Source organism: Nematostella vectensis, chromosome 2 (assembly GCF_932526225.1).
Source record: "Nematostella vectensis chromosome 2, jaNemVect1.1, whole genome shotgun sequence".
In the NCBI taxonomy this organism is placed as follows: domain Eukaryota; kingdom Metazoa; phylum Cnidaria; class Anthozoa; order Actiniaria; family Edwardsiidae; genus Nematostella; species Nematostella vectensis.
Window position 1 is genome coordinate 11,079,326 of NC_064035.1, and position 16,099 is coordinate 11,095,424.

Here is a 16,099-nt window from a genome sequence, read left to right on the forward strand (position 1 = left end):
TGAGAAGAAAGCCTTCTCTCTGGGAAATATCCTTTTCATGATCAATACTGCAGCCTACAGGGGCTAGTTCATGTCGTGTGAATAAAATCCTTCCAATGCTTTGAGTGATTCTTGCCTCTATAGCGATTACATCCGAGGAAATACCTTGAAGCATTCGTCGAAGCGTGATCAACGCCATTTTGCAGTAGATTGCCAAGTGACCGCCCTTTAAGAAAACCACAGCAAACCCGATACACTCCTTGTGTGCAACTCTCTCTCTCTCTTTCTCAAAACAAAGACTAAACAAATACCTATTTGAGAGAGCTAGTTTGATAATACTTATAGCCAGTGATTTCCAATAAGCAAGTCTATAATTATTAAAGAATTCACGTTGCACTTAGCCTTCGTCAGCGTAAACTGGGAAGTTTCTAAAAAAAACACAGGGAACCCAAAGATAAAAGTCATAAGATCCTATAAGAGAAAGAGCGATCAAACAAAGGTGCAAGCGGATGATCGCTCTTCGAGGTCTGCGAAGTCGCATTCTCCGTAGCGGTCTGGAAAGACATCGAGTGACAAAAGTAACAGGCATAAAGAAGATACACTTCTATGATTTCATTGAAGAAAAACTGAGAATCGTGACACATTTAGATGAACAGTACTCAGGCAATCAACAATCGTCAAGAGAATTATGTAACCACAGAATGGCGACACTTGGGACTTTGACCTTTGATAATCTAGCGCTTCGATCGCTGCCCATCGACAAGGAAACAAAAAACTATGTCAGGCAAGTAGAAGGGGCATGCTTCTCACTAGTCGAGCCGGCTCCTGTGTCTAATCCAAAGACTGTTGTGTTTTCCGAGAGTGCATTGGAGTTGCTCGATCTCCACAAGGCCGAGATCGAAAGACAGGAGTTTGCTCAGTATTTCAGCGGAAATAAACTACTGCCGGGTACAAGACCTGCTTCTCATTGTTACTGTGGACATCAGTTTGGTTATTTCTCTGGCCAGCTTGGTGATGGAGCTGCAATGTAAGTACATATTTTTGTTATGTAGACTAGAGAGGGGGGGGGGGGGGGGGGTATTTGCCGGTCTCCCGGAGAGGAGGGGGTGGGGGGTTGGGAGTGAGTGTTGCCTGAGATGTTTTTGATCACTGATTTGATCTCGCTAAGAATTTGGAGAGGCAGATTTTCTCTTCAGTATTTAACCCTCCAAAGTAAATACCAAAGGAGGCGGCAAAGTATGTACTCATGCTTCCAGTTAAGAAACTTAAACTTAACTTAAAAATAGAAGGGGAATGCTGCTGGAGTCGTTGGCTTTATCATTCACTTTCAGGCAAGCCTATATACTAAATCTGTATATGGTGAAGTGAATAAATTGTATTGTATTGTATTAATGTTTCAAAGATGTATGGCAAATTAGAATTTGAGAACTACATCCGGAAAACACACAGGCCCTAAGCCTCCACGTTTACCAGGTAAATTTGGATAATGCAGATGAGTCAAGAGACAAATGTACTGTTAGCCATGTTTCTAATGTTAGTGTCCCCCACTAGTTGGGTTGATGGCCCAATTCCGGGATCCATCCTGTTTTGGCTGTGCCAACAGAGCATTCTTTCTGATGAAGAATTTGTAATGTAATTATTACTATTATTAGTGTGAATTTGTTGAATTCTAATGACTTTAATCTCCAGTTTATTGTTATTTTTCAATTGTAACTCAGCTTTCCATTATCAATTCTAATTATGAAGTGTAATTTTAGATCATGGACCCCAGTGATATCAGACATAATCTGAAGAGGTCTATCCTGTCAAATATTGGTCAATAAATAAATAGATTTTGGCTTGAAGGTAAATGCTTTATGCATGCCGTACAGTAGTTGATAATGCCACAATGGTTCATTATCCCTAGGTATTTAGGTGAGGTGATCAATAGCAAAGGAGAAAGATGGGAGATGCAGCTAAAGGGATCAGGCCTCACACCCTATTCTCGTCAAGCAGACGGGCGAAAGGTGCTGAGATCAAGTATCAGGGAATTCCTTTGCAGTGAGGTAAAATCATTCATGGCAGAATTCCAGGAGCTTAATTATTTTCTGACATTTTCTGATAAATTATTTTACCCCTTCCGTATTAAATCTTATTATTAAAAGAAATGCATGCGAGCTAAGTTACTTCATGCCATATATTTTGCACTAGTGCGACTTAAGAGTCTGAAATATTGGGAGATTCTTTTCAGTCATTTCTATATTCCTGTCACCTCTGGGATGGTACTGACTTATGACAACTCTTTTTAGGCAATGTATCACCTTGGTATTCCGACAACAAGAGGTAAAATTCAGACCATGTTAACAAAATACTATAAATGCTCATTTTAGTACTCCCTTTTAAAGAAGAACCCCTTCTTGAGTTATGAGTTAGTAAGGCATGAAATATTTTAAGTAAATGCTCCCCCAATGTTAGGGACCAGTCATTATTTATCTATGGGGGGGGCTGGGTAATTTTCCAGTCAAAGGTGAAACTTTTGTCAAAGCCCCCCCTTAATTGAAGAAAATTGCAGATAGCCCCCCCTCCGTATTATAATTTTAAAAGATGACCCCCCCCCCAAAAAAAATGGGGCACCTGAGACCTACCTAATAAAGAACGAAATCAGCAAATCTTGAATTTTGTGTAGTTTTTCGGCCACTTCTAGATGTAAGTACCTCTGCAGAGCCACCTTCCTCATCGCCATCGCAATCACTACTATCACTGTCACTGTCACTGCTGCTGTCACACAAAACGAGGTCTTCATCACTGTCACTTTCATTTTCACTATCTTCAGAACCAAATTGTTGATCAAAATCTGCTACAGGTTGATCATCAGGCACAGCTCTTCTATCCTGATTGTAGTAGTGAACGGTAATGCGCCTGATTTTGTCCTTTTTCTTCCCTGTCTTTGAAAGGTTATAATGGATCAAATACTTATCAAGTTCTGAAACGACAAGTGATGGCAGCTTGCCATTCTCAATAAGTTCCTGCCAGTTGTAATCAGAAACCTCCTTCTTTTTTCGTTCTTGCCTTGCATCTTTGCGTTGCTTTTCCCGGATTTTGGAGATGGTTTCCAATGACGATAGATGTTCTAAATAGGATCTGACATATTTTTCGTCAACAATAAATGCCTGGGAAAATTTCTTGATTTCTTCATTGTCTTCGAGGGACAATTTCTTTTGCTCAAATAACTTCTTAATGTTAGCTCTTGGCTGCCAGTCATCTGGACCACGATCATTTCCCTTGCTGTCTGTGAGTGGAGTGCTATGAACATTCTTGTAATGGAACTCTGGAAGATCATCGGCGCTTGGAAATGGTCTTGGTATACGGGTCATTACTGGGCCGCTCCATGGATTTTTCAGACAATACTCACATGAAGTACCCAGTGTTTTCTTGCATGACTCCTTTAGAAATTCCGTATACAGTTCCCCTGTCTGCAGGTGTAGTTCAATGAACGTGAATATCTTATCAAAATAAGAAGCACCAGGCACAGTTGCTCGAAGAGACTTCGATTTACTTGTATATTGCGACAGATAGTTGTCATTAAAGAAGAACATATCATCTGGACTTTCCGATGCTATACCATTGATGAAATCTGATAACACGGGCGCACCGTCAATTCTTTCAGCAAGTTGGTGTGTGATTCTCCACGCATTCCGTTCCATCCTTTGGTCTTCGAGTGCATCAAATTCTTCGATGGTCAAATCAGCTATCTCCTCTTTCGTCATTCCATGAAAACGTTTGTAATGTTCCCATTTGATAGTGGCTCCATCAACAACAGCGTCACCAATTGCAGAGTTTGTGCGCTCCGCCTCATTCTGCCCACTATCACCCCTTGAACGGTGTACTCGGATACGGTAATCGCGGTTGTATAACCTGTCTAACTCTGCACTTCTAACCTTAACATCAACATTGTTAACTCCCACTCCTGGACCAGCGTCTGTGAACTCAGCCCAACGTGGTTTGACTTGCGGAAGCTTAAGTGAACCCAGGTGCTTTAGAATTTCATCAGCTTGTGATTTCATATCCATAAAACTGCCGATTTCTGGACAGTTATCCTTCCTAAGCGCCTCTACAATTATGGAGCAATGGTTAATCAGTGGTATCATGGAGCTTTGAATGTTCTTGATTAATTCGCATTCTTGTTCACTCATCACATTCTTTGTTACCTCAACTGCATCAAAGCAGATATCAACTCTGTGTAGAAAATGTGTTAAACGTTTTAGCTCATATTCTTTGTGAGGGCATGGTTCCGATGCACTCATCTTCTTGAGATCTTCTTCCATAGTCATGTCGTCGAGTAAATATACATCTCCATACAACGAAGAACAAAACTGGCGAAAATTTGCAGAATACTTGACGAAGGCATCTTCTGGTTCAACTTCGTGCATATCTGGGTATACACACCTTAACCTATGAGTCTCATTAGCCCACATTGTTCCTGATGACGGCACGTATGACTTTGGGCGTACGATAACAATGTGATTATCATTAACGGTTATCAGCTTTTCAGATCCATCGTCCATAGTTATACTCTCTTTTTCCATTATTCTATGTGCAGCGGGAGTTTGATAAACTGCTTTCTCTGGCCAGTCGTACTTCGGCAACTGCCTTGCGCCTTCACCGCTAAGTGTTAGAATCTTGGTATTTCGAGTCTTTTCAAGTCCCTCTAGGAAGATACATTTAAAGGACTCATTAATTGAATTTTTTTCTTTTTCATTAGATTACTCAACCACTCAATTATTGATGCATAACTGGCAAATTATATGTATATATCTATGACTAAAAAGATTACGCCGGCAAGTATTGTGGCCCACCTACTATAGTAAACTATTTTCGTTTGTTATCAAAGTTTACCTGACGTTCCAGGTCGTATGTATGCCTTATCGTCCATAGATTTAATAAAGCTGAACTTCTGCTTCGACTTGTCAGAGGACAGGAATTGTTGGACATTTTTACAGTGACTTCGCTGATGATGAGTGTTTTCGTTATCACAATCTTCTGCTTTCGGTGGCTTTTTTGTGCAAAATAACCCTTTGCCAATATGCAATTTTGCTTGACGACTTCTGACGTTTTTTGGACGGGATCTGTTCCAAGGGGTTGTGGCAGACTTTATTAACTTCTTGCCTTTCTGGAGTAGCCTGTAATTAGCAATTGTCAGTAGATCTCCCTTCTTCACGCGTCTATTTGTGAACATCACAGGATTATGCCTCCTGCCATGGTAAGTGGCTTTATCTTCAATAGCTTTGGCTATGAACTCTTCATCTGAAGAATCAAGTTGTTGATTAGGACCAGCACCCAGTTTTCGTTTTTTCATCCTGTGAGACTCTACCAGATTTTCTGCTGTGCGTTTTACTCTCTGTTGTATTTTCTGCTTCACATACTTGTCAGCTTCATCTGGGTTCTCAAGACATTTAATGTATTTTGCATTGTCATCAAGTTGCTCCTTTGCAATATCCAATTTATCCTTGACTTCACTTATCAGATGATCTTTCCAAACACCATTTTTCTTTTCAATGAGCGATGTATATCCATCTATTTGAGATTTCAGATGTTCTGTCTTATCTCGCAAACGTAACATAACACAGTCACCTGCAGCAACCTTAGCTCTTTCTATTTCCTCGGTAATAGCTTTTACATTTTGCATACTTTTCACCAAAGAATCAGGATGAATGCCAAGCTCTTCAATTTCCGTTCTTGACCGGTTTGCTGCAATTAAAAGTTTTGCACATTTTCTATCCCATTCCGAGTCCATCGAGTTCAAAATACACTTCAAGCTGTTTGTTTTTATCTCAAAACGAGCTCTGTATTCTTGCACATACTCATTCTCACTTGTAACCATGGTAAGAAGTTCAGCAACAAAATTTGGGACATCCAGCTCACTTGTCTTTAAAATTATGTACCGTCTGTTGTACTCAAGAAAGTTTACAATATGTACATGCAAACCATAATCAGGGTGAAGGAGAATGTCTCTAAAGTCTTTTTTCTCAACAGCATTTTCTTGGTGTCCACAATACAGTTCATATGCAGTGTCAAAGTCAATATATCCAATGTGCTTAGCATTGCCCACATCTGGCTTCAGTAGAAGGTGACTATGAATTTCATTAAGTTTTTTCTCCTTTTTTATATGTCCCAGCCTTCTTGCTTCTTGATATTGATAGTTTAATAAAAAAGCCAAGCCATCGTCTTGACAGGCCTGCAATGAAGTTCTTAAATCTATGCTAGTTTCATTCACTGAGATGGACTTACTATTAAGGCGGATATCATGTTTGGTTACTTTTGGATTGGTTGTTGTGTCAGTTGAAGTAACTAGAGGCGAGTTTTCCACATTCTTTTCTGTAACAAGTGATGCATTCATTATACCATCCATGTTTGGACTGCTTTAGTTATTATATAACCTCAGTAAACAGTTTTATAGTGAGCCCGCGTTACAACGACGGAAGACATTAGTCTCCAGACCCCACTCGGCGCTTATTCAAGATGGCGGATGAAGCGATAAACAATGTGACTAAATGGCTCCATGATTGTGGATTATCGGAGTTTCAAAGCCTATTTGTAGACGAAGGATACGATGATCTTGATGTTGTTGCTACAATAACTGACCAAGAGTTGGAAGAAATAGGAATTTTGAAAAGAGGACACAGGAAAAAGATATTACTCAAGATTGAAGAACTCAAACTTTCAATGAGACAGAAAGCAATTAACAACAAACTCGATGCAGTCAAAACCAAAACACCTTTAGTTCAGTCAGGTATGTTTAAAGTTTTGATATTAAGATCTTTTTAAAATGAAGATATAAACAAGTTTTGTTGTTGCAAAAAATTCAAATTGCTTTAGTGCTATTGTGAACAAAAAGACTAGAATTTAGAATATTTTTACCTTACATAATATAATGTACACTGTACTCTGAAGTTCCCAATAATAGTTCATGCACTTTTATGTATTTTAAAGAAATTTTGATAGCCCATGGTTATTAATTTCCACTTATATATTAATCTGTTTATTTTCCTCTATCCCATATTCAAGACTTCAGAGTATTTTATTACTCACAGTCAAACTTATTGTCATTTTTGTTAATCCTCTTTTTCTCCAGTTCTCCCAGGTTCTTCAAAGCAACCCACAAGAGATCCATTGCCATACCAAAAGTCCAAATATTGGTATGAAAACCCTCAACACCCACGTACTAAGTATTTCAATGAAATCTTGCCAGAGATGTTTGAAGCTGCAAAGCCCCATATGAGTGACTGTGCATTTGAAGAGTACCTATTTAAAGAGAGAAGAAAGAGGTGGGAAGCAAAGACCGAGACAGAGAAAATAGAACAGAAACTCAATTATATTTTGAGTAATGATAACAATGCTTGCTTTGGTAAATACTTGGGCTCTCTGCCATGCATCAGTCCAGCTGATGTTTCAAATTGCGAGCGTGGAGTCAAAGAGCTATCATGTTTGGAAAAAGCACTTCTTGCACGAAAAAGTGAAACTGAAAATAGTTATGGTGAACTATTCATAGCCAGTGGACGACACTCTCATGCATGGGCAAAGGAACAGGAGAAGTATTATGAATCTCAGATTGGGCACTTAAAAGGTCTTATTGATACAATAACAAATGCCAAGTCTAAGCTTATCAGTATTGGAGTAACCTATAAGTCATTATCTTCCGTAAGCTTAAAGAAAAAGTCAAGTCTTGCAAAGAGAAGAAGAAAAGAAAATGCTTGCAAAGCCAAAAAAAGAAAAAGGAAAAGAGAAGACACTGCAATGCATAAACTGATTGTCAAGCTTACAGATGAGTTTACCTATACTCTCTGCTTCCCTGATGGATATAATGTAGCCTTACAAAGTCAACATGCTGTGTGCGAGGATGAGATTAACACTGAGGCCTTAGGACTGTTGAAGAGTTGTGACATCATGAAGTTAGACCTTCTATTCAATCAGGGCTTTTTTGCGCTCGATGCACTTGCAATAATAGGGCAGACCATTGCCGCACTTTAATAAGATGATGTTCACTCTTTTTGTTGAAAATGTTGTTGTTTTACAGAAAATTATTGATAAATGTCATGATATTCAAATGGTATTTTCATAAATTGTCAATTCTTTATCCTACATAACATCTCATCTAACTGGTTTTCAATATAACAACTCTTTGAAAAATCATGCTGATTAACAAGATGGCCCCCCCTGTTTATTGTACCTAAAATACAATGACCCCCCCTCTTTGCTAATTTAAAATGGCCTTGACCCCCCCTTTTTTTCTCCCAGCCCCCCCTATAGATAAATAATGACTGGTCCCTTAGTTTCCTCCTCTGCAGCTGTCTGCGTTTGTCAGTCGCGAAAGCGACTGGAGAGTGCTTTTGCGACTGACCAATACAGAGTTTCTTTGATAATGATGTTTAAGAAGTGGATCTAATTTTTGCCTGCGTCTATCCTCTTAGTCTTATGAGTCTTATGACTCCTTATATGGAGTCATACACAGATGACTCCATATCGTTTCATGAACCAATAAGTACAGTATGTAACAAAATGTAGTCAAGCTGTGTACATGACACGCTCTTCTGTGCAGCTTTTAGAGGACAGACTCACAAAAAATGAGATCTTAGTTTTATACAAAAATTAAAATGTTTTCTAATGTTACAATCTTGTCTTGGGGAAATCTTAATGCTGATGTTCTGTTAAACAAAAAAATGAACAGCCCTTTTACCAAACAGAAGACCTGAAATTAAAAAAAAGATGGGGGCGGCTTACAAATAAGGCTATATTGGCCCTAAATCTATCTTACTTTTGTTTCTTTTATTGTTTTTATTCAAGCTGGTAGCTGTGTCACATCAGATACTAAGGTTATACGTGATATTTTCTACAATGGGAATGAAAAGTCTGAGAAGGCAACTATCATCTTGCGTATTGCACCAACATTTATAAGGTCAACACAGTCATCTATAAAATGAAATTGAAAAAATTCCAATCTCTTGCCTTGAAAAATGTACTGAAGTATTGACTTTTACTGTATTATATTTTGTAGATTTGGATCCTTTGAGATATTCAAGCCTATAGATCCTGTTACTGGTCGAAAAGGACCAAGCACTGGCAGAAAAGACATTCTGCTCCAGCTGTTAGAATACACAATAAAAACGTTTTATCCCAAGGTTGGTAGCTTGTCACCACTGAGAATAATTATAATATTTAATCATATTTTTATTTGTAAAATTCTAAAATAAAATGGGATAAAGAAAACACAAACTTACTTATAATACTAGTGTTAAAGATTGTAGGCTAGGTAGAACAGATGTGTCTTGACTGCAATGGTTGTGTATATGTGGCATAAATAAGCATACCATTTCTGACTTCGGTAACAATTGTGGTTATTACTCCCTTTAGATATATGACCTCCATTCCTCTCCAGAAGAACGCTATCTAGCTTTTTACAAGGACCTTGTGGTGAAAACTGCTCGTCTTGTGGCCCAATGGCAATGTGTTGGCTTTTGTCATGGGTAAGTCGTGGTGGCTCTTATAAACAAACTCTCATGACTGTAATACACACTATACTGTGCATGGACAAAGGGCATTCATGACAAAATATAAAAAACATATACTTTTTAGCGATTTAGACCCTTTTTTTGTATGATAAGCTCAATGCAAGACTTTGGTCTGGCAGGAGTTTCACTTGGAAGTACCAAATATTTTTACATATTGAATTGAAGTCATGTATTTTAAAATATGCACAGACAACATTATAAACAAAGTATTAAAATTTTCAGAAGGATTTATAGCCAAGGTTGTTTTGTCATTGATTTTAAATATGTAATATTTTTTATGCAAATTTGGCAAATGATCTACATATCATTTTCAGGGTCCTTAACACTGATAACATGAGCATTGTTGGCTTGACAATTGATTATGGTCCATTTGGATTTATGGATGCATTTGATCCACAACACATCTGCAATGATTCAGGTTAGTACTGCTTTTCCTTTAGACATGCGTATGCTATTTTGTCATTTGCCCTTCTCAATCCCTCAGATGCGGACAGAGGCCGCTACCGTTATGGAGCACAGCCAGAGATATGCAAGTGGAATCTAATGAAACTAGGTGAAGCTATACATGATGCCCTCTCTGTAGACCGGTCCTTGGCAGCACTAGAAGAGCTGTAGGTATCACTGATCATTAGAAGTATAATCAGGAGGCTTTGTTATTTATTTGAGCTGGTTGCATCTCAGGTATGACAAGGAATATCAAGGTGCCTTTCTTTCTAAAATGAGGCTAAAGGTAAGGACGTAGAGAAGAAACTAAACAGTTCAAAACAAACATCTCAAATTTTCTCAATTATAACACCATGTTAGTGCCCAAAGGTCATGCTTCTTGCATGTTATTTTTAATATCCAAGGCTCTCTCTGATGCTTTTGTGGCAAGCACTGGCTGACATGCTATCCACCCCTACTGCCTTCTAAAATTCAGTGCAGTTTTTAAAATGTGTTCGGGTATTTTAGTTAAGAGCAGACTTCAGCATAGCCTGCTTTGTAGAAAAAGAACCTCTGTGTTTCCAAGGATGAACCTTCATATGAAATCCAGACTCACCTTACTAGCAATGTATAAAATAAAGATAGTATAGTACTCTGTCAGTAAAGTCATTATTTATTCCAGCTTGGGCTACTCAACAAACAGCAACCTGAGGATGTGTGAGCATGCAACTTATTATTATATTTTTCTCTTACCTTTAAGTTTATCTTTTGTGTTTGAAAATTTGCACTGTCTGGTTCTAATGAGTCCGGACAGGATAGTCAATGTTAAAATAATCCTGTTTTTTTTTTCTGTTTTCTTTTAGTGATCTTATCGAAGCCCTTTTTGAAACAATGCATAAGACAGGTGAAAATCACTGTTGTAATTTTCGAATAGGTTTAGTTTTTTTTCTAACTTATTATTTAATAATAATTTCTAGGAGCTGATTTTACTAACACATTCCGTGCCCTTTCAAGACTGGGAGCCCCTCAAGTCTCAAAGCAAGAAAGGTACTATATGAAACTAACTACTTTTCTGGTTTCCCTCAAATTGATCAGTCCTCTTCACTCTCTTGACTGAAGATACAATATGCATTCCAGAACCGTTGTGCACGGTCTTCTCTCATGTACCATCCTCTACAGAGGCAAGCTAGGAGAGCATTGTAATGTCATCTTTTTTCACTGATCAGTATCCTGAAGGGTATAATTGTTTCAAATTTCTAAATCACACTTAAACTATATGTTCAAGGTGTCTTGAAGAACACTTGGCATTTTGCTTTTTACATTTCAGAGTGGAAGATGTCACTGAGTATATCAGGCAACAGTGTCTTTCTTTGGATGAGTTAAAACAAGCAAGCCAACCTTCCATGGACTACAGGTGCTTATACTTGATATGCTATACTTGCTTTGCTATACTTGCCATGCTGTGTTTGTTATACTTGCTATGCTATACTTGATATGCTATACTTACTGTGCTATACTTGCTATGTTGTGTTTGTTATACTTGCTATGCTATACTTACTATGCTATATGTACTGTGCTATACTATGCTGTTTGTTATGCTATACTTGCTGTGCTATACTTGCTATGCTGTTTGTTATGCTATACTTGCTATGCTGTTTGTTATGCTATACTTGCTATGCTGTTTGTTATGAAATACTTACTATGCTATATTTGGCTATATAGGGTGTGGTGCTTAAAATAATCACTATGATGAATTAAAAACACTATTTTTCTTTAGGCAAATTCAGATGTTTCAGATGTTAATGCAGTCCAACCCAGGCCTTTTGGACCAGCTTGGGGGAGGCATCAGTGTCATAAAGAAAGAGTTAGAAAAAGTAGAAAAGTTAAAGAAACTGAGGGTTTGTATTGAGCTATTTAAAAACCAGTTCAACCTGATCATCTAGATTTGTACCCATTGGTGTTCTTCTTTATGCAGGAGACTAGTCAAGAGGAAAAAGATGCTAAAGATACACACTTATGGAACACCTGGATTGAAAGATACAGGTAACTGTACCCCATCTGTATCTACTCATGCCAATACAGTAGCTCAGGAGAGTCCCCATGAAACTAAGGCGATTAATAAATATGAACATTTCCTCTGTTGCTTAGTTGGTTCTTCTAATCTTCTATTAACTACAGTATACCGTATATTTGGACTTCTAATGGGGAGCCTTAAAAATGTCCATCAAGTCTGGCCTAAGCGCCTGTAACTAAAAAAAATATATATCTTTTGTTAGAAGGCTGAGTCAGACATCATCTCTTCCATATTGAAACTGTCTAATTTTACTCAGACCAGACAACTTCCTTTTTTTCAGGTCAAGGTTGAGTGAGGACATGGATGAAGTTGATAATGTTGATGAAGTGAGATCATATTACATTATCATCAAGATCCAAGGTTAATTTATTCTTCAATTTGCAATTTGTTTTATGTTTCAGGCAAATTCTACAAGGGTGAATATCATGAAGGCTAATAACCCAAGGTGTGTTATCATTTATTGGTTTGTTACATAATTTGTGTATTTTGTCACTCACAAGTATGTTTCGATAGGTTCATTTTGAGAAACTACATTGCCCAGAATGCCATTACTGCAGCAGAAAATGGTGATTTTACAGAGGTAAAGTACCATATTTAATATACAGCCATGCAAGTGCTGAATCCAATCTTTCATGATTTAAAAAAAATATATTAAAATATTTCTCTTGTTCTCAGGTGAAGCGGGTTCTCAAGCTTTTAGAAAGTCCTTACAGTGAGGTAGAAGACGTTGCTACTGCTGAATGTGTAGCTAAATCAACTGAGCAAGAATCTTGTGAATTGGAAGCCAGTGCATCAGCCCCTGCTTATGACAGCAAGCCTCCGGACTGGGCAATGGATCTTAGAGTGACATGATCCTCGTAGTACCAATGGCTGATAATTGATGTTGAGATATTTCCTGAACATCAATTATGCAAGTTGGTCCTTTTATTATTGAATGTCGCTGTCATTCTCTGTAGACATATAACTTTAGAGAGACTCCATGTACATTGAAATACTTTAAATACAAGATTCACCCTAAGAGCGGAGTCCCTTTAATGATTTTCAATTACCCTTTTCCTGAGAATGCAGTTGGCAAAAAGATGGTCAGTGGACTGATGAGACGTTTCATGCTTACAAAGGCTTGTATGTTGATGATGATGGCACATTCTAAAACAAGTGAGGTCTGTGCTTGATGGCATAAGTTCATTTTGACAAAATAAGTTTACTTTTCATTTTTCTAAATACAGAGCTTCCTCTAGCCTGCTCACAGGCAGTTACTTAAAGTGTGTTTAAAGCACACAGTAGTGATTCTTCAAGCCAGGACCGGATCTCGTTTTGTTCTGGTTGTGTGTGAGCTGGGGATGTTCTTGTTCATCCAAGTAAAGCAAGATAAAGTCTGTTGCACTAAAATCACTTAGTAAAACCTGGTAGCAGGCTAGATTTTCACCAGAGATTACCCACTTGTAGCCATGAGGTAATACAAAACAATATTTTAAATACAAAATAACAAATGGTAATTTATTTATGTACAATGTCCATTTACAGTTGTACTGTACGTAAGTACCAGTGATTGTTTTGTAAATAAAACATCATAATAAATGCGTGTGATCATATCAAAATCTCTTTGAACCTGTGTTGGGAAAACCCAGATCAGTTCATTCATCCTTCAATAGTACAATGTCTACGTGATCATGGACACCTTGAAGCAACAGTTCACTATCATAGTGGACAATCTTCTTCCTTTTTGCAGCTTTTAGTGTTCCAACCAGTGCTTTAATAAGATAATGATGAATGATTAATGAATTTCATGCAGAAGTATTTTACAAAAGACAATCACCTCAAAATAGTTTCAAGGCCATAACAGACATTAAAAAGCTGGTAAGAAGGGGATGCATGATACAAGGACATTACGAAAACTGGAGGGCACACAGCCAACCCCCTACTGGTCACTTCCTTATAATCTTAGAAAAAAACTGGGGGGGCATGGGCCCCTATAGCTTTTACAGCAGTTTGGGTTGCATATAACTGTTACACTTATCAGGCCCTGGTTTAAATGAACCAGCCCAGATAAGTCAAACATCTTCATCTATTGGCTGTTATGACCAATAATTGTAATTTGCTTTAGTAGTCCTTTAGCATAAATATGTAAAAGGTTACACCCTCTGCAGTAAGGTCAACAAATCAGCAACCATTTCCCCTCCTGCAAATCTAGAAGTCACTAGCCAAATCCTTCCTGAGAAATTCAGGAGACATTGACCCCTTCCTAACATGAAGAGATGAGTGAATTTAGCCGGGTTATAGCTTGCAGTGGGGGAAAGGGGAGGACCAGAATCCCCCTGGCAGAGTTAACATAAAGAGATGAGTGAATTTAGCCGGGTTATAGCTTGCAGTGGGGGAAAGGGGAGGACCAGAATCCCCCTGGCAGAGTTAACATGAAGAGATGAGTGAATTTAGCCAGGTTATAGCTTGCAGTGGGGGAAAGGGGAGGACCAGAATCCCCCTGGCAGAGTTAACATGAAGAGATGAGTGAATTTAGCCGGGTTATAGCTTGCAGTGGGGGGAAGGGAGAGGACCAGAATCCCCCTGGCAGAGTTAACATGAAGAGATGAGTGAATTTAGCCAGGTTATAGCTTGCAGTGGGGGAAAGGGGAGGACCAGAATCCCCCTGGCAGAGTTAACATGAAGAGATGAGTGAATTTAGCCGGGTTATAGCTTGCAGTGGGGGAAAGGGGAGGACCAGAATCCCCCTGGCAGAGTTAACATGAAGAGATGAGTGAATTTAGCCGGGTTATAGCTTGCAGTGGGGGAAAGGGGAGGACCAGAATCCCCCTGGCAGAGTTAACATGAAGAGATGAGTGAATTTAGCCAGGTTATAGCTTGCAGTGGGGGGAAGGGGAGGACCAGAATCCCCCTGGCAGAGTTAGAATTTCACACAAACTGGCAGTAGCAGGGGATGGGGCATGTTCCCCCAATATTTTCTTAATTTTTCTGTGTCATGCCCCAGCCCCCAAAAATTTTTCTAGGAATGCTACAGCTCTGAATAACAGCCTTTGCACATACAGACATGGGATTATTAAAGCTATATTGGACATGCTTATCACAGTCAAAATCTTTTATGTGAAATTAAACAACCCAACCAACTGCTGGATCTTGCATACTATTATTTCATGCTAACCTTCAAAGATATTGGCACATCGGTCATCATTGAATAGAACTCCAAACTTGACTACAATTTTGTCATCACTATTTGGTTGGCCAAGCCTCTTCAACTCCTCTACCAACAGCTTGACCTCATGTTCAACATTCATGGTGACTCTTACTGTGAAGAATTGAAAGTGAAACTTTCCGTTTCCCTTGAAATTATAATTATTGCATAATCTATAATACTGTAGTTATAGTAAAAGCATTAAAAGGTTACCACAAGTTGGGCCAGCTTTCAATTGCCTATAACGGTATAGATTTATTTAGATTGATTTTAAAGATCCTTCCTCTATCGACAAATAAAATTCCACAAAATAAGAAAGTTGGAGGTACAAAGAGGCGTGTCTCCAGAATAAATACTTTATCTCGAAAATGAAATCGGTCATTGACTTCTCTAGAGAACCCTCAGAAATCCGCAAACAATTCTAACGCCCTTATCAAATCAACAGGCCTGACGGATCCCTAATCCGCTGGATTGTCTTAGGACAGGACAGTCTGTCAGAACGACATGGGGAATGTTGCATTTGACGTAGCAATGAGATAGCCAACCATAGATCGCCACACACACAACACAAAGAAGTATAAATTAATGGCTAAATCGCCGCACATGGAGGTAGAATGAATGCTAGGTCCAGCGATAGAAAGTTAAAATGAGTAAACTCACTTGCTCTTGTTGGGTTCGAGGGGAAGGCGCGTCTAGTTCCGGTTTGAGCCTCTCATCCTACTCAGCGGCTTTTCGGACGGCCCAGTACCTCAAAGAAGTTGATTGAAAGTATTTTATTATCACTTTACCAGCTTTCAACTAAGAAAATCTCCTAAATTAAAGGGTTATTAAATGTGATTTATGCTTTTAACGAAAAAATAACATACATTTAATCCCATAGGTCTATAAAACATT

The 16,099-nt window shown here is 38.5% G+C and overlaps 4 protein-coding genes across 4 annotated transcripts; 2 read left to right on the forward strand and 2 right to left on the reverse strand.

Annotated features, from left to right (window-relative positions):
* The first annotated feature begins 442 nt into the window (after positions 1-442).
* LOC5521138 (protein adenylyltransferase SelO, mitochondrial) lies at positions 443-13,613 on the forward strand. The gene is made up of 19 exons (XM_048723174.1): positions 443-1,006; positions 1,886-2,024; positions 2,268-2,301; positions 8,800-8,911; positions 9,011-9,134; positions 9,367-9,479; positions 9,839-9,942; positions 10,009-10,135; positions 10,206-10,254; positions 10,630-10,664; positions 10,811-10,851; positions 10,925-10,994; positions 11,275-11,361; positions 11,725-11,845; positions 11,923-11,990; positions 12,302-12,347; positions 12,423-12,466; positions 12,535-12,601; positions 12,697-13,613. Exons 1-19 carry the CDS (start codon positions 489-491, stop codon positions 12,871-12,873), a joined length of 2,076 nt encoding a protein of 691 aa, XP_048579131.1. The 5' UTR covers positions 443-488; the 3' UTR covers positions 12,874-13,613.
* Positions 2,433-6,367, reverse strand: LOC5510379. Its single transcript, XM_032379519.2, has 2 exons — positions 4,855-6,367; positions 2,433-4,666 (listed from the first exon to the last, which is right to left on the reverse strand). The coding sequence occupies exons 1-2, from the start codon at positions 6,365-6,367 to the stop codon at positions 2,604-2,606; spliced, it is 3,576 nt and encodes a 1,191-aa protein (XP_032235410.2). The 3' UTR covers positions 2,433-2,603.
* LOC5510372 lies at positions 6,478-8,063 on the forward strand. The gene is made up of 2 exons (XM_001630814.3): positions 6,478-6,748; positions 7,091-8,063. Exons 1-2 carry the CDS (start codon positions 6,478-6,480, stop codon positions 7,984-7,986), a joined length of 1,167 nt encoding a protein of 388 aa, XP_001630864.2. The 3' UTR covers positions 7,987-8,063.
* LOC5521137 (costars family protein v1g158749) lies at positions 13,491-15,967 on the reverse strand. The gene is made up of 3 exons (XM_001640887.3): positions 15,866-15,967; positions 15,176-15,319; positions 13,491-13,771 (listed from the first exon to the last, which is right to left on the reverse strand). Exons 2-3 carry the CDS (start codon positions 15,306-15,308, stop codon positions 13,656-13,658), a joined length of 249 nt encoding a protein of 82 aa, XP_001640937.1. The 5' UTR covers positions 15,309-15,319; positions 15,866-15,967; the 3' UTR covers positions 13,491-13,655.
* Positions 15,968-16,099: the final 132 nt, after the last annotated feature.

Coding starts and splice junctions, on each gene's coding strand:
- LOC5521138 (XM_048723174.1), top strand. CDS start 489: ATGATCGCTCTTCGAGGTCTGCGAAGTCGCATTCTCCGTAGCGGTCTG. Junction 2,025..2,267: donor GGGAATTCCTTTGCAGTGAG/GTAAAATCATTC, acceptor AACTCTTTTTAG/GCAATGTATCACCTTGGTAT. Junction 8,912..9,010: donor ATTGCACCAACATTTATAAG/GTCAACACAGTC, acceptor TATATTTTGTAG/ATTTGGATCCTTTGAGATAT.
- LOC5510379 (XM_032379519.2), bottom strand. CDS start 6,367: ATGGATGGTATAATGAATGCATCACTTGTTACAGAAAAGAATGTGGAA. Junction 4,667..4,854: donor CATACGACCTGGAACGTCAG/GTAAACTTTGAT, acceptor GTATCTTCCTAG/AGGGACTTGAAAAGACTCGA.
- LOC5510372 (XM_001630814.3), top strand. CDS start 6,478: ATGGCGGATGAAGCGATAAACAATGTGACTAAATGGCTCCATGATTGT. Junction 6,749..7,090: donor AACACCTTTAGTTCAGTCAG/GTATGTTTAAAG, acceptor CTTTTTCTCCAG/TTCTCCCAGGTTCTTCAAAG.
- LOC5521137 (XM_001640887.3), bottom strand. CDS start 15,308: ATGAATGTTGAACATGAGGTCAAGCTGTTGGTAGAGGAGTTGAAGAGG. Junction 13,772..15,175: donor ATGTGCCAATATCTTTGAAG/GTTAGCATGAAA, acceptor ATCTTATTAAAG/CACTGGTTGGAACACTAAAA.